Source organism: Octopus sinensis, linkage group LG20 (assembly GCF_006345805.1).
Source record: "Octopus sinensis linkage group LG20, ASM634580v1, whole genome shotgun sequence".
Lineage (NCBI taxonomy): Eukaryota > Metazoa > Mollusca > Cephalopoda > Octopoda > Octopodidae > Octopus > Octopus sinensis.
In genome coordinates, this window is record NC_043016.1 from 23,254,557 (window position 1) to 23,273,337 (window position 18,781).

An 18,781-nucleotide genomic window follows, 5' to 3' on the forward strand; every position below is an offset into this window, starting at 1 on the left:
TGTTTGTTATTTCTTTATTGCCCACAAGGGGCTAAACACAGAGGGGCGAAACAAGGACAGACAAAGGGATTAAGTCGATTACATCGACCCAGTGTGTAACTGGTACTTAATTTATCGACCCTGAAAGGATGAAAGGCAAAGTTGACCTTGGTGGAATTTGAACTCAGAACATAACGGCAGATGAAATATCGTTAAGTATTTTGCCTGGCATGCTAACGATTCTGCCAGCTCACTGCCTCTAATGAGAATGAGTGTTTGTGTGAATGTGAGGGTGTGAATATTACCTTGCTTGGAAACAGATATGGGTTGGCGACAAGAAGGGCATCCAGTACTAGAAAACCTGTCTCAAAAAAAAAAACACTGTCTGACCCATGCAAGCATGAAAATGTAGACATTAACATGATGAGGAAAAATAAAGAAATGGGAAATGGTTAGAAGTAGAGAATATGGAATCTTAGTAGGAAATATGGAAATATTGTGATACGGTTGTTTCACTCTTTTTACAGCCATATCAAAATAGAAACGGTCGTCTTGCAGTTGATGTTTTATTCTCTTTTACTCTTTTATTTGTTTCAGTCATGTGACTGTGGCCATGCTGGAGCACTGCCTTTAGTCAAGCAAATCGACCCTATGACTTATTTTTTTGTAAGCCTAGTACTTATTCTATTGGTCTCTTTTGCTGAACTGCTAAGTTACGGGGACGTAAACACACCAGCATCGGATGTCAAGCGATGTTGGGGTGACAAACAGACACACAAACATACATACATATGACAGGCTTCTTTCAGTTTCCGTCTGCCAAATCCACTCACAAGGTTTTGGTCGGCCTGAGGCTATAGTAGAAGACACTTGCCCAAAGTGTCACAGAGTGGGACTGAACCCAGAACAATGTGGTTGGTAAGCAAGCTACTTACCACACAGCCACTCCTATGCCTATATTCATTTACTCGTCACAATCATTATACTATTGGCATGCTTGGGGCATTGCATTGAAGGACTTAGCTGATTAAATTGACTCCAGTACTTATTTTATTGCTCTTTTTTTTTGCTGAGTTGCTAATTTATAGAGATAAAAAAAAAGCATTAGTTGTCAAGTAGAGACAAATACACACACACATGTAGCTTCCAAAGTTTGCAAATATCAAATTCAAATACAAGGCATTGGTTACCCCAGAGCTGTATAGTAGCAGATACTTGTTCAAGGTGCCACGCAGTGGGACTGAACCCAGACCATATGGCTGCAAAGTAGACTTCTTGACCACACAAGTCAGTTATAATTTACCTAGGAAATAACCCTAAAGTTAGGGTGGAACTTATTGGTTATATGACAACAGACAGGAATTTGAAGTGGCCCACATAACTTGTGGGTAAACTAAATGCATGTGAAGATGTTTAGAATAGTTAAGATGTAGTTGCTGTTATTGTTTTGACCCAAGTCAGCTATAAACAAGTTTTCAGGTTTTATGTGCTTAACACTAAATTATCCATTGAAGCCATAGATATAATCCTCTTTAAGATGGTATGTTGAGTGACCAAGTGGAGTGTCCTTAGTGTGGCTGTGGATCCCAATCACTAAGTGATACAATGGGATCTTTATAGAGTGGTTGCCTAGGAGCACAACAAAATAAAAGAAGGCTACTAAACATGAATTTGATCTTCAATGTTAGGGGAATTGGGCATGGAGGTTGGTAGCTCCAGTGAGTAGAAACATTTCCTGTTAAAAAAAAAATGAATAAAAAAACCCAGATCTGTGTCTCAAACAAGAGTAGCTTTCTGAATATTTATTGTCCAGAATATTGATCTAGTGGAAGCTGTTCAGAGACATGCAACCAAATGTCAGTCAATCACCATATCTTGGAGCATTGCTTCCCTGGGCATTGACACACTACAGTTATGATGTCTGACAATGACTTGGTCGGATCTAGAGTCCATCTTTCACCAACAACTTTGGCTACCTTCTTGAATTCAATACCTCTACCACTCATGGACATACTTATAAAATCATAAAAAACACAGCACAGCACACATGACTTTCAGAAATATTTTTTTGCACTTAGAATTGTTGAAACATGAAGTAAACTACTCACATTAGTTGTTAGATGTCAAGACACTGCATCCTTTAAAAATTCCATGCTTCCAGAAATTTGTCAACACTACTCTTGACTTCTTATTTATTTATTCTTTATGATTCTTTTGTTTATCATTTTTTTGGTTTTATTCTGTGTACTTATTCATGTATATTTGGCTATGATTCTTTTCTTAACTTATTGCTACTTTCTGAGCCCTCTTTACTCTTTTTTGACAAGTTGTAGCGCAATCAGCGCTATATACAACAAGCTTATTATTATCATTATTATTATTATTATTTCCTCCACCTTAGCGAAGGTGGAGGTATTTTTTCAGTTATGTTTGTTTGTTTGTCTGTGGACAAGATATCTCAAGAATCGCTGGATGGATTCAGATGAAACTTTCAGGGATCTTTGGCCTCATGACTGGCATGAACTGATTAGATTTTGGGATCGATCTGGTTGGTACCGGACAAGGATTCTGGATTATTTTTTCTGTTTTTCTACTTAATTTTTGAGAGTGGTCAGGTTCACTTTTAGTATTCTCCTTTGTCAGAGCAGTTGCGTTTATTTCAGATATTCCAATTTTAAAAATCATCTCTGGCTAATCGTTGATGTTGCTTTGGTGGAGGTTTGCACTCTCTAAGTGCTCTTGTTATTGTTATTATTATTATTATTAATACTATTATTACTGAGAAAGAGAGCAGCACATGCCATCAAAATGACACCGGGGTACAAATATACAAATCCTAATATACCCATCATGACTCCCCATCAGGTAAGAGTACACCAGACACATGCATCACAACCATATGTGCATAACATGGTGATCTCATATCAAGATAAGCAGTGCATGACCTGGCAGGCGAGGCCCAGGTTGAGTAGCCCATCCTGTTCAAAAGGTCCCTGAATAAGGGTCGTTTAAGTATGTTGAACAAAACACCCATGTTTCCAGAGGAGAACTATTCAAAGAATTCTTCTTAACACATGGTTTTGGTGCTCCCACACTACTCCTGCTCATGATCCGAGATGCACAAACAACCAACTGACAAGTAAATCTGTGGTATTGAGCAGAGTTTTTGCTGTAGCTCATCTTTTATACCAAGACAAAACAATGTATATGATAACACTTCCAATCAGTTAAGATCAGAAACCATGAGAGCCAGTGCCTGGTATTACATCAGGGCATTTATTATTATTATTATCATCATCATCATCATTATCATTATTTCATTGCTGAGGTAGTAGTAACCACTATGTGATTACCACTTAGGTGTACAGCTAAATGTTAGCATTCTGATCAGAGTTAACATTTGTAGTAGTAATTGTGGTTTAGCCCTAAGCAGGCTCTGATTAAGCAAAACTATGATCAAAGGCATTCCAGCCATGGACTATCCTGTCCTTTTGTATATCTAGAGTTACATTAGTCAATGTGAACATTGCTTTTCTTTAGTAATGCAACAAGGTAGGGTAAAATTTGAGAGATTTGGCTGCTATTTCTAGCAGGTAGAGAAACCTGTATTAGTAGTAGCAGTCGTGTCATATTTCTGGTTTTAACTGAGTTTATAAAAACTATTTAATCCATTTCTAAAGACCAATTGATGAATAGGTAAATATATGTGTATGTGTGTGTGTATATATACACACACACACACACATATATATGTATTTTCCCCTTACGTAACCCTTAAAATAAATTACACATATCAAGGAACCCCTGCACAAAAAAATTATATACCATGTCTTTCTCATATTTTTTCATTGTAGTTCACATAGTAAATGTCACACACACACACACAAACATTGCGATCATGAAATTAGCACTAATTTATCTCACTCTTTCTCGCAGAACCCTAGTGTTCTATGGTACTCTGGTTGAGAAATGCTGGCTTTGAGATATCAATGATGTGACTTAATTTTTGCAATGACATTGTAGGGTAGGTGTGAAAGGCCAGATTTGGCCAGTGTGAACATAAAACAGGTAGAACACTAGGGCCTGATATGGCAGGTTTAAATACTAAAGGGTTATTATTACACACATGTGAGTGAGAACACTTTGAGATATTTTTGGTATCTAACATATGTCAGATACTGCGAGCGCTGCTTCTGATTGGTCAATCCATGGTGATGACCTGAGGTCACGGTGACAGCGCTGCTTCTGATTGGTCAATTCATGGTGATGACCCAAGGTCACGGTGACGGCACTACTTTTGTCATTCATAAGTTACAACTAAACGTGAAGAATTTAGTTATTGGGTTAATAAAATATGGTCGTTATTCGTGTGTAATAAATAAAATACCAAACTCATTCCCTATGGATACCGTATTTATTATAACGAGTGGCTTGTAAACGTATCTAACTCGCTTTCGCTCGTTAGATACGTTTACAAGCCACTCGTTGTAATAAATACGGTATCCATAGGGAACTCGTTTGGTATTTTCTCTATGTTCACTTTCCCATGATGCCTGCATGAATAAGACAGACTTTGTTAAGGTAGATTTTTCTACAGCCTGATGCACTGCCTGTTGTCAACTCTCACTTGTTTCCAAGCAAAGAAATATTTCCTTTTGACTGGACATGTTTTTTATGGAATCTTGGAAACAAATGAAACCACCTTCGTGACAATGATTCTTGTCTACAACTATCGTGTGATGTATATATGCATGCCTGTGCATTTGTGTGTGTGCGCGCACACGCATGAATGCTGACACTCCAAAGGTTTGTTTGTCACTGTTTGAAAGAAATGGTGACACGATGTTTACATTCTTTGTGAACATTATGACCAGTTGCACTGTGCTTTTTAAGATTAAAGGAATAAAAAAAAAAATCCCTTACTTGATAAAAAAAAAAGGGTTGGCAATATGAATGGTATTCAGTTATAAAATGTTGCCCCTTTAAGTCTCTGTCTAGTATGAAAAAAATGGATGCTAAACAAACAAACTAATGAACAAGTTAAAAAAAAAAATAAGTAACTTACTTCGATACCAAAAGCTTTCTCTGTTGCATTCATGAAGAACTCTGAGTTCATCACGACTCAAAGTCACTAGATTTTTCTGTTAAAAAATAAATAACAATAATAATAATAACAACAATAACAATGATAATATTGGCACAGGGCCAGCAATTTCAGGGAAGTGGCTTAGTTAATTACATCAACTCCAGGGTTCAACTGGTACTTATTTCGTCAACTTGGAAAGGATGAAATGCTGCTAAGCATCTTGCCTGGCATGCACATGATTCTGCAAACAGCAGCAGCAACAACAACAACAACAACAACAACAACAAATGTGTGTGTGTGTGTGTGTGTATGTGTACATATTCTTTTATTTGTTTCAGTCATTTGACTGCAGCTAGCCTGGAGCACAACCTTGAAGGGTTTTAGTCAAACAAATCAACGCCAGGATTTATTTCTTAAGACTAGTACTTTGTCTATTGGACGCTTTTGCCAAACTGCTAAGTTATGGGGATGTAAACACACCAAGACTGGCTGTCAAGCAGTGATGGGAAGGGGGACAAACACAGACACAAAGCCACACACACAGACATACACTACCGTCAGAAATTAATTAGCACCCTTGATTTGCTCACCATGAAGCATGGTGGGGGTGGTCTGATGGTGTGAGGGGCGTTCAGCTACAGTGGTGTTGGGCGGCTCTATGCCGTCGAAGGCAACATCAACGCAGCAAAGTACGTTGAGATAGTATGGGATACCTCTTTGGTGGCGAGGAGTACGTGCTGGCCAGTCACCTGACCTGAACCCTATTGAGAACCTCTGGAGTCGATTGGGTAGGGATTTGAATGTGCAGCAATACAGGAACCGACACGAGCTGTTTGGGGCACTTCTTGCTGCATGAGGGGCCATCCCTGCACAGTACCTGCAGGCACTCATAGACAGCATGCCGACCCGCGTAGCAGCTGTCATTGCTGCCAAAGGAGGAGCAACAAGATATTGACTAAATTTCACGATTAATAACAATTATGTGGTGTGCTGGGATATGTTTTAATAAATTTTTGATTAAAAACGAGTTCATTTCTGATAATAAGTTAATTAAATTAAGAAAATGTAAGAAAATGTAGAAATTTGAGAAGTGCTAATTAATTTCCGACGCAAGTGTATACCTAGTCCACTACCAAGGCTTTGGTTGGCCTGAGGCTGTAGTAGAAGACATTTTCCCAAGGTGTTAAACAGTAGCACTGAACCTGGAACCATGTGGTTGGAAAGCAAGCTTCTTACCACACAGCAACACCTATAGATAGATTGATCTTTCAAATAAAAGCAGTTGTGTTAGGTGTGATGGAAATGGAGAACAACAAACTCCACACAAGTGGAACTGACTGATTTGTTTAATGCTAGGTAGGTCTGGTTGAATGCAGAGCCATGAGCGTAGCCAGGATTTTGAAGAAAAGCGGGTTGCAAGTAGTAAGATGAATTCACCATCAGCTATCTAACTTACTTTTGTATGCACACGTGTGTGTATACAAGATATACATATAACTCGTAGAGCCTCTCTCCATTGGCTACGTATGTGAAGCCTATGATCAAAGATGTCCCAACCATGAGTACATTGTTGTGTAACCTCTGACAAAGTAGATCTGTGATCTTGTTCTAGTCATGTCGCTGTGTGATTAAAAAATTCACTTTACAATCTTGTAGGGTCTTCTATAAAAGTTTCAAATCTTGACAGAAACTGTGTAGAAACCCACTTGAAGAACTATACCTTCTTTTTCGGTGATAGACTTAACTCATTCAATATCATCCCTGTCAGAGACAGCTTCCAATTCTATCATACAAATTATATCTATTCCAATGTGTTTATTATTAACCCTTTAGCATTCAAATTACTCTGTCACATGTAAAGCTTATCTATTCACATTGTTTTGAATTAATCGTACATTATCTTGTAGCTTTGAGATTTCAATGATGTGATTGTATATTTTTAGAATGACACTGTAGGGTAGGTGAGAGTAGCCAGATCTGACTAGTTTGAGCATAGAGTAAGAAGAATATCTAGGCCAGATATGGCCAGTTTTAACTAAAGCCACATGTCATGGTTCTATGAAAAAACTCTTCATCAAGTTATGAGTCAAATAATACTAGCTTTAAAACATTTTCTTACCATATTTCTGTTGAAATACACTGTGTTTGTTTCGTTTAATTTAGAAAATAATTAAGAATTTAGTAAAATAACTTTAGCAGAATTATGCTGCTGTTTAGCATATACTTTAACCCTTTAGTGTTTAAACCGGCCATATCAGGCCAAAATTGTCTTCCTGTTTTATGCTCAAACCAGCCAGCTCTGACCTCTCACACCTACCCTACAAAGTCATTCTAAAAATAAACAGGGACATCATCAAAATCTCAGAGTCACAAGATGCTGTACAATTAATTTAAAACAATGTGAGTAAACAGGCTTTACATTTGACAGAGTAATCTGAATGCTAAAGGGTTAACATGAAGTTTTGATTTAAGAATTTAATTTAGATCACTTTAAACATCAAATTTGTATTATTGAACCAGGGGCAATCATGGATGAATTCATAAGAAAAGTTGAAGAAAATGCTGGTTGTTTTATTAAATTTTCCACCAAATTCTTGATTCTTTTAAAAAATAATGGAAACACATGGTTTATTTAATCCTTTGACATTCAGATTATTCTGTTAAATATAATGCATTATATTCACATTGTTTTGAATTGATCATACATTATCTCAAGGAATTGAAAGTTTGATTATGTGATTGTGTGCTTTTAGAATGACACTGTAGGGTAGATGTGGGAGGCCAGACCTGGGTGTTTGAGCATAAAACAGGTAGAATATTTGGGCCTGATATGGCTGGTTTAAATGCTAAAGGGTTTATTGGGTTTCTGGCAATGAAAGAATTAATCTATCATATTGGTTGCATTTAACAGTGTTTGTCTTGTTGGTGCAAACATTTGGATCAAGTCTCTAATTGAAGGACATTAAATCATAGGGACCTATCAACAAGCATATTACCTTTACTTCATTATTTCTTTTCACCATAAGGGTAGTGTTGATTGGGGCTTAAAAGAGTTTTGGAAAGCATCTGTCTCATAGTAAAAGAATAGTACTTTCTTTTGAACAGTTCATCACAGGAACTGATTTTATCGATTCTAAAGGAATGTATGAATGAAGGAATGGAAGATATACCAGGATTTGACAATAAAAATTTTGAAGTACTCAGTTTTGGGCTATTGCTAAAGTAACCTCCAGTCCTCAATGGATTGTTCCATCTGTACATGTTTCGCATCTTATTGATATAAAAGATTTCTTTCTAAGCCAAAGAGGGAACGTATAGGTGGTTGCTAGAAATGCTAGAAGTAGCAATCAAATTTCTTTCTCTCAAAACCACATCCTTGTTTTCCGTAAGGCGAGGAGATATATCGAACCAGGCAAAAGTTGTTCTGAATACTTTAAGCACAGAGACATGCAAATAAGGCATGGTCATTGATTGAATACTTTTGATCTTAGGTGTACTTGACTAGGACTGACTTGAGGCAGGCAACAACAAAAACAAAAATGATTTCTTTCCACAAGGTAATTAAAACAGGCCAGTGAAATTCGGTTCGTTAAAGAGTTTACTGATATCCTAATACAAATGGTATGCACTTACAAAGGAATGTAATATAATATGCCGAATCGCCTCAGTACAGGTATTTATACCTCAGTACAGGTATTTATCTTTATGACCGCCAACCGTCGTGAGAATGTTACTCCTAATAATTTCAGTATTGACGGTTTATACGGCACTCAGAGCTCCAAAACTTCTCAAAAAAGGACTAGAAAATCAGCACACGTCCTATAAACACAAGGTCATAGTTTAAATTACAGGCAAGAGGTAGTTCAAATTGAGCCTACCTCAAATTAAGATGTCTTAATAAAGCCGTCACAAATTACCTTTTCGACAAAGTAAGAAAGGGTAAATTTTTCGTTTTGAAAGTAGTAAGAAGAGAAGAGGGGTATGGGAAAGGACTGTGTCTTTCTTAACTCTGGACGTGTTGAAAGGCAAAGTTATTTCTGTCGATATCAAGCACTGCGTCGACTATAACATCAGTTTCGTTTTGGGAAATAAAACAAGAGGCAACGTCCTTGCAAATCGGATCGGATCGGAAACTCATTTCTTTTCAATGTCACTCTGCTTTATGCCTTCCAATCCGTTGGTTAACAACCACATTTCTTTTCACTTTCTAAACACAAATCTGGTAGAGGGACGCCTATCTAAAGAAGGATTAAATTTTTTCCTCGGCACAGTATGACCCCCACCATTCCCAATTAAGAGGAACATTTATGGTATTTTATTTTCACATGAACAATGATTACATTTAAAGAGACACATGGCACATGGACTTGTAACTTAGCAGACTCATCAAGCATGCAAAACAAAATCTGCTTTTATTCTTCGACGGTACTTAGCAGCATTTAAAAGCGTGTCTGATGTACGGAATAACAGATGTCATTGCGAGAATGTAACACATCCAAAGTCCCAGTCTATAGTAACAAGATACCACCACTACGACTACTACTAACAATAATATTTAAATATATAGATGCACATGTAAGTAAAACAAATAATGGAAGCAGATAAAGACGTAAATTTAGTGAATTCACCTGAGGCAAGTTAGGGTTATTCGATTCTGGGTAGGGATTCTTAAAATTCCTCCACGGACCGACTCTATCCGGATCCTCGTCGCCACCCTTAACCGGGTGACCTCCGTCCATAGCCGGTATTTCGTCTGGCTGCCGCTACGTTCTGAGTTCAAATTCCGCCGAGGTCGATTTTGTCTTTCATCCTTTCGGGGTCGATTAAATAAGTTCCAGTTACGCACTGGGGATCGATCTAATCGACTTGATCCGTTTGCCTGTCCTTGTTTGTCCTCTCTGTGTTTAGACCCTTGTAGGTAGTAAAGAAATAGGTAATTCTGTCAGTACTTCCGTAACGTAAAGGGAGACAACTATCAACGTCTTTGGTAACTTATAACTCGTCCGTGGCGGCTTAATTAACTTACTTAATTTTGACTTCGAACAGAATCAGAAAGAGAAACGGTATTGTATCGAGACAACCAATGCTATCAAGTCATTGTTGTTAAACATTAATCCGTAAACGGGGTTTCTAACTGCTTATTTGCTAAATTTTATCAGCAGGTGATTGGCATTATTATTCGAACAGAGTGTTGACTATAAGCACCTGCGGAGTTCTGCAATACGCACTCCATATAACCCCTCATAACTTTATTATTTTTTTGGAATTTTTAGAAAATTTTTGCAAATTTGTATTCTACACACAGGAATTCACACGACTATATATATATATATATAAATAGTAAAAGAGAGTATATATATATATATGTACTCTTTTACTTGTTTCAGTCATTTGACTGCGGCCATGCTGCAGCACCGCCTTTAATCGAGCAAATCGACCCCGGGGCTTATTCTTTTGTAAGCCCAGTACTTATTCTATCGGTCTCTTTTGCCGAACCGCTAAGTAACGGGGACATAAACACACCAGCATCAGTTGTCACGCAATGCTAGGGGTACAAACACAGACACACAAACACACACACGCATATGTATACATACATATATATGATGGGCTTCTTTCAGTTTCCGTCTACCGAATCCACTCACAAGGCTTTGGTCGGCCCGAGGCTATAGTAGAAGACACTTGCCCAAGGTGTCACGCAGTGGGACTGAACCCGGAACCATGTGGTTGGTAAACAAGCTACTTACCACACAGCCACTCCTGCGCCTATATATAAAGTAAAATTTCTAAATCATTGTTTAAAATACGGACAGTCCAAATTTTTGGCTTAAATCCCAGTCGTGTGAATTCCCGTGTGTAGAATTCAAATTCGTAAAAATTTTCTGAAACTTCCCAAAACTAATAAGTTATGAGGGGTTATTATGGCTTTCTTAAAACAGAATTCTGCCGAAACGGCTTACGTTGTGTGTAAATTCAATGGTTAAGTCTAATGTTAGAATAGCTTAATAGAAGGAGCATCAAAAAATTACAAGGAAAAAAGTCAATTAACATCTAGTGTTAATGTTGACATTATTACCCAGAAACAAAATCGAAAGAAAAAAAAGTGCAACGGGTGTTAAAAAAAGGTGTAGGAAACGAATATGAAAACAAAAATGCCGAGAAAGTAACAGGAGGAGTTGAGAGGCCTTCGGAAAATTCACAAGATCCAATGTTTTTCCCTCGTGACTTTTAGGAAAATGGTCTGTTTTAAATGAAATTTTATATAAAAAAACCTTTCAAACGGTATAGATTACGATTATAAAGAAAGTTGTTGGGAAAATCTCTTCCGAGGGGGTAGACTTCGGAAAATTCACAAGATCCGATGTTTCCCCCCGTAACTTTGAGGAAAATGGATATCTTTCTACTGCACACTCACGTAGGAAACGAATCTGAAAGCAAAAATGCACGAAAAGCGACTAGGAGTTGGGAGAGGACTTTGGAAAATTCGCAAGATTAACAAGATCCGAACTTTTCCCTCGTAACTTTGAGGAAAATATAATCCTTTTGAAATCACAAATTAGGCTTTTTCTCAGGAACTTAGAACTTAGGATGCTAAACATCCTTACTTCTACTATATATATATATATATATATATATATATATATATATAGTAGAAGTAAAGACCCGAACCCTTCATAGTGATGTTTAGCATCCTAAGTTCTTGAGGAAAAGCCTAATTTATGATTTCAAAAGGATTATATTTTCCTCAAAGTTACGAGGCATATGGCATATTGGTTAAGAGCGCAGGCTACTAACCTCAAAATTCCGGGTTCGATTCCAGGCAGTGACCTGAATAATAATAATAATAATAATAATAATAATAGCATCGAAAAATACCTTAGGAATGAGAACCCAGGTTCGAAATTTCCCCAAGACACCTGATGAAGGCTGGAAGGTATATCAGCCGAAGCGTTGTGTTAACAACAAACAAGATGAGGACAAATATCCGTCAAATGTAAATAATGTAAAAAATTGGTAATTTAAATTTGTATTCCCACCTTAATTAAGTGAGGCCATGTGTGTGTAAGAAAAAAAACATTTTCTTACAGAAAAGTATGCTATTAAAATGAATTATCTTTTACATATCTATTTTAAAAAATCACTGTGGATAAATGCCAGAAATGACCTCAGGCTCTCCAATATTTAAAATTTAAACAATCAGGGTACAGAGTGGGGTTGAAAAAAAATCATAAATTTACAATTTTTTTTTTTAATAGTATAAATGTGTTTATGGGGAGGAAAATACTGAAAAACATCAATACATGCGAAAGTGTGGAAGAAATGAGGAGGGTTGTCTTGGAATGTGCTAGAAACCTCAGCCAAATCTCCCTTATATCACAATATTTCCTCTGAAAATATTTACAATTTTTTTTTGATTTTTCACTGAAAAGTCTCCTCCCATAGTTTTAAGTGCAAAAAATTGGCCAAAATCGGTCTGGGGGAGTAAAAAAAATGAACTTATGTGGTCTTTCTGATCTGAAACCCCTCTACCCACCCCCTGGAAAAATTTTCCTCACAAATCTCTTTATAATCATAATCTATGCCATTTGAAAAGTATTTGTATGAACTTTCATTAAAAGATACCAATTTTCCTGAAAATTATGAGGGAAAAAATCAGATTGCGTGAATTTTTCCAAAATCCTCTCCCCACGCCTTCGGAAAAACTTTTCCCCACAAATTTCTTTATAATTGTAATCCTCCTTCAAAGAATACCAGATAAGCCACCCATAATTGGATACAACTCACCCAACAAGAACTCACTACTTGAATGAACCATAAACAAAACTTGACTTAAACAGGATTCGAATAATCCTATCAGGTGGTGCTATTAAGTTAGACATGGCCTGGACCAATCTTTGGTCAAAACATATCTAAGTTTTATCTAAGTTTTATGCCATTTGAAAGGTATTTATATAAAATTTCATTAAAAAAATCCATTTCCTTGAAAGTTTTGAAAGAAAAACTTGTATCGTGCGAATTTTCCAAAAGTCCTCTTTTCCCTCACTTCCCCGGTTCATTTGAGCAAAGTTTGGTTTTCAGATTCGTTTACTACACATTTTTTTTTGCACCTATTACACTTGTGTTTTTTTTTTGTTTTGGTGGCTGGTGTTAAATTAGATATTAACCAAAAAATCTTTGTTTCCTCTGCTGTTGCTGTAACAACGTCCATCATCATCGTTATCACAACCCCTGGTACCACTGAGATGTATCTTTTCTGGTGTTTTTTGCCAATATCTACATTATCCAATATGAATCATCTCTTCTGCCTCACTCACCCTTCTACCTCACATCCAATCACATTCAGTGTCTGAATTCACCTTCTAACTGTGAAACTTGCAAATTACCTACACCTAACTTCCATCATTCACAGCACTGCCCTTCATCTATTTCTCTGATATTCTTCCATTAACATTGTATAATTTCGAGCCTTCCTTCCTCTTGCTTCCTGTATCCTTGTCTGCCATAACACAGTCAATTCATGCCGTCCATACAATGAACTGCATTTGGCACAAGAACTAATTCAGGTCTCAAAACCATGTTCATCATTTCTGTTAGCATTGCCTACTTCCCTTCCTCATCCACTAACATTCTCTCAGTTATCTAACACTGCTGACATCCTACAAGTACATATGTGAAGGGAGATTACAGTCTTCCCTTCTTTTTTATTTTGCCCCTTCACAGATTTAATACCTATTTCTTTATTACCCACAAGGGGCTAAACATAGAGGGGACAAACAAGGACAGACATAGGTATTAAGTCGATTACATCGACCCCGGTGCGTAACTGGTACTTAATTTATCGACCCTGAAAGGATGAAAGGTAAAGTCGACCTCAGCGGAATTTGAACTCACAACGTAACGGCAGATGAAATACCGCTAAGTATTTCGCCCGGCGTGCTAACGTTTCTGCCAGCTCGCCGCCTTAATACCTTTTGATTTAATACCTTTTTTGCGGTCCCTTATCCTTCCTCGTTTGCACCACTTTGTAAATAACCTCTTCCAGCGGATGGAGTACAGGATGGTGTTTTCAAGTATAAGCTGAGAGAAACATGTCTACAGCAACAGAAAACATGTTCCAACATTCCCCTTGGTTTCTTTTTTTAAATTTTGCATCCCATTTTTATCAAATCCTTATCTCTTAACTGAATCTACTTCAATACAGATTGACCACCCCAATATTGAAAGTTGATTGTTCTATGTGATGTGCTTCCAATTTTCCGATTCATTTCATCACTCTGTGCCCATGCACACTGAACTTTTCCTAGTGTATTGCTTTGTGATTTTGCCTTTCTGACTGCTCTCTGACTGCTTCCACTGTTTTTATGAAAACAGGATTCCTCTGTGTTTTTCTTTCTTTCTTTCCTTTTTTTTTTTACTGCTTGGGATGAAGATTGAGTCAGTCAGCTTCTTTGTTATTTAACAATTCACCAGGATTTGTTTAACCCTCCTTTCTGTCATTGTCACTGTTACTGCTACTATTGCTGCTGCTGCTGCCACCACCACCACCACCACCACCACCACCAAATGAGGTAACCTTCACGTAGTTGCTTGATCTGGTAAAACGGCAGTCAAATATTTTTTCCCAGTATAGTCAAGAGACCACTAAAAAACACTCCCACCAAGGTCTAGATTGCACCTCTGCCAACCAGACTCAGTAAACATCTTTCATCTACCCTGTGTCTAAGAGCATATACTTTAGCTTAGCACTGTTTTCGTGTTTTGCATCAAAGAAATGCTTAAGATACATTCTTACCACTTGCACTTCAAATGTGATGTCTTTCTTAGTATTCTCTTTGAGTTTACTAATTAGCTCTCTGGCTAAACTATTACTCTTATTAAACTAATTTCATCTTAATTTTACTCCTTATCGAGCTCACTATGTGTTATATCTATGTGGTGCACCTGAGCACTTGTGGTGCACCTGAGCACTGTATACAATAATTTCATTATTATTATTATTAAATGTTTTCTTCTCTTGATTCCGGTCTTATTCTAGAGAAGTAGATTTCTGATTAAGTAACTTAGCTAAGTATATAGACCACAATTGTTGATATCCTATACTTCTTATCTGTCGATTTCTTAAAGATTCAATCTATGCAATCCTTTGACAGATGGCTGATTGAATGAAAGGAAAAAAATGAACAAATGAACAAAGTATGGGGACGGAGGCCTAGGACCATGAAAAAAGTCAAGTACATCCCTGCTACATGAGCATAGTGGTGAATATTGCAATAATGTTTTGTAGGAGAGAAACACTCTGGTCGCTTTTGGAGATTGACTGAGCAGTTTCCCTGGAGAATTTTTAAGTTAGGAATTATAGATGACTTTCAAAATTCCTTGCTCTGACACTTGAAATCTGCCTATTAGTTGGAGAAGACAAAACAAAACAAAAAAATCTAATGGTAGTTTTTTTTTTGTATTATTCTTTTATTGGTTTCAGTCATTTGATTGCGGCCATGCTCGAGCACTGCGTTTAGTTGAACAAATCTCCCCCAGAACTTATTCTTTGTAAGCCTAGTACTTGTTCTATTGGTCTCTTTTACCGAACTGCTAAGTTATTGGGGACGTAAACACACCAACATTGGTTGTTAAGTGGTGGGGGGACAAACACAGATACAAACATATGCATATATGCATATATATATATATATATATATATATAGATGATGATGATGATGATGATATATACACACACACACACATATATATATATATATATATATATATATATATATATATATATATATATATATATATTTATATAAATATACGATGAGCTTCTTTCAGTTTCTGTCTACCAATCCGCTCACAAGGCTTTGGTTGGCCCAAGGCTATAGTAGAAGACACTTGTCCAAGGTGCTACACAGTGGGACTGAACCCAGAACCATGTGGTTGGGAAGCAAGCTTCTTACTATGCAGTCATAACTGCACCTATTTAATTTTTGATTTTATTAATTATTTTTTTTCTTCTCAATTTCAAATTTCTAATTATATATTTTGGAAAATGTGGCAAAGATAATAGTTACATAAATAACACATTTGTGTATCATACATATATAATACAAAACTGCATTGACATACAAATCCCAAACCGAAGAAAACAAGCTTGAGTGAAGAAAGAAAAACAAAAACAAGAAGAAAAAAAGAGGAACAAGAGGAAGAAAGAAAGAAATAATATCAATTCATCAGTAAATGCTTTGATTGGTTGCACGCCACAAGGTTCAATGGAACTTATTGAAGCATGCCAGCTCTCAAAGAAAAGGGGAGTTAATTTTGAAATGAATACAATCTAATCAAATGCATTATAAGCAGAGATGCAATAGCATTCTGTCCATCAATCAATGAAGCGGATTGCCATGGTAAAATGAAGGGAACTGATTTATGAGAGTGAGGTGGTATTTCATAATGTTATTGTCTGTGAACTGAGTTCATCCATAACTCTGATTTGCAGTAAGGTATACTTGGAGGACTTATGTGCTATATACACTGTCTAGACCTGATAACATTATCTCTGTAGATAAAAGGACCCCAGTGAACTCTGGTTTTAAACCAAACATGTGATAATGCTATGTATGTTTGGATCAACTGATATATTTTCTGTAATTCCTATGTATTTTTTTTTTCATTGCAGTTGAAGATATTAATTTAGCACTAAATCAAAATCAAAATCGATCAACATCAATGGAAATTGTAGCTGTGATACCAGTGCTGGTGGCACGTAAGAGAACCATCCGAATGTGGCCGTTTGCCAGCCTCATCTGGCACCTGTGCCGGTGGCACATAAAAAGCACCCACTACACTCACGGAGTGGTTGGCATTAGGAAGGGCATCCGATGTTTTGGTATGTGTAGCCAAAAAGACCAAATATTTATTTTCGATTGAGATACATCTACTGAAAGACAATCTCTGATTAGCTTTTACACTTCAAAACCAACCATTCACAACATTTGTTCTATCAGGCCTCAAAGTCCTTTCACCTTGTCTCACTTGGGCTGATCAATAGACTTGGATGTCTCAAGAGGGTTAATTCAAATCAAAGTGAATAAATAAACTTTACACTCGACAGAGTAATCTGAATACTAAAGGGTTAAATGGCTGTTTTTACTTCTTCTTTTACACCTCCTTTTAGTTCATTAAACCATTTCTTATCCTTCATTTCTTCTATTACCTCATCTTTTACCTTCACCTCACTCTTGATTTTGCCTGCTTCTTTTCATTCCATTATTCTTACCTTCGTATTTCTCCCACTGTTTCCACATCTTGTTCATATATGAAACCGCGTGTTCATGCCTTCCTTATCAGTTGCAGCCATTTTTTTCACTCTGCCCAAAACTTTCAATCTTCCATTCCTCATGACAAGTTCACTCTATTCGTTTTTATTGATTTTACTACATAATATAATAAGTCTTGCTGATATAGAACAACACAGCCACTTTGATTGTATGTGAAATATTTATATGGACCAAGCTTTAACATTGACAATAGAGTAAGACATTCCATTGACAAAAAATGTCATGAACTTTGACCCTTGTGTACAAAAAAAAATCACTCTTTAATTCTATTTAACCTCCGTGTGTACATATATACACACATACATACATTCACATACATATATATGTGAGTGTGTGTGTATGCATATATATATATGCATACACATATATACACACATACATACATTCACATACATACATATGTGAGTGTGTGTGTATGCATATATATATATATGCATACACACACACTCACATATATATGTATGTATGTGTGTATATATGTACACACACAGGCACATACTCTTTTACTTGTTTCAGTCATTTGGCTATGGCCATGCTGGAGCACTGCCTCTAGTCGAGCAAATCAACCCCAGGACTTATGCTTTGTAAGCCTAGTACTTATTCTATCGATCTCTTTTGCTGAACTGCTAAGTTACGGGGACATAAACACACCAGCATCGGTTGTCAAGCGATGTTGGAGGGACAAATACAGACAACAAACAGATACACGCACACACACATATACATATATACGATGGGCTTCTTTCAGTCTCCATCTACCAAATCCACTCACCAGGTATTGGTTGGCCCGAGGCTATAGTAGAAGACACTTGCCCAAGGTGCCATGCAGTGGGATTGAACCTGGAACCATGTAGTTGGTAAGAAACCTACTTACCACACAGCCACTTTTGTGCCTATAAACACAAATATTTATATATGAGTGGGTACTAAAAAGTAACTGTAACTGTGGGAGAAGCCTGTCATAGTTCAGGCTTCCACCACTAGTAGCCACTTAATGCAAACTTCAGGCATCGATCTGCCAACAGACATTGTCTGCTGAGGTCTTACTGCCATGTGGTGTGTCTTTGTTTTGCAGTGCTTCTCCCCTGTTCGTTGATTTTTGAGATTTCCGAAATAAAGGAATAGCATGCTTCTGTGAAATTCTGTTTTTAGCTGGGGGAAACAGCTGCTGAAACAGTTCTCATGCGTCAAACAGCTTACAAGGCCACTTCCATGAGCAAAACACAAGTATACAAGAGGTTTTTATGCTTTAGGAATGGTCACTTGCAGTGGTGGCTTGTGTATAGGAACTGTGAAACTGCAGTACACCCTATTTCCACTCAATATTATCGATAGCATTGACAAAGTGGCGAGCCGGCAAAAACTTTAGCATGCCGGGCGAAAT

General features: G+C 37.0%; 1 protein-coding gene across 2 annotated transcripts in view; it reads right to left on the minus strand.

Moving 5' to 3' along the window:
• The window catches only part of LOC115222568 (OCIA domain-containing protein 1), a 37,883-nt gene extending 27,935 nt beyond the window's left edge, over window positions 1-9,948 (minus strand). Inside the window, exons 1-2 of one of the 2 annotated variants that reach the window (XM_036511740.1) lie at window positions 9,694-9,948; window positions 5,045-5,120 (exon numbers count right to left, since the gene is read on the minus strand). In XM_036511740.1, coding sequence (XP_036367633.1) covers window positions 5,045-5,120; window positions 9,694-9,804 — 187 coding nt within the window. In that variant the 5' untranslated portion in view covers window positions 9,805-9,948. The remainder of the gene's footprint in view (window positions 1-5,044; window positions 5,121-9,693) is intronic. The other variant, XM_029792845.2, reaches the window with a different exon arrangement.
• Between the last annotated feature and the right edge of the window lie 8,833 nt (window positions 9,949-18,781).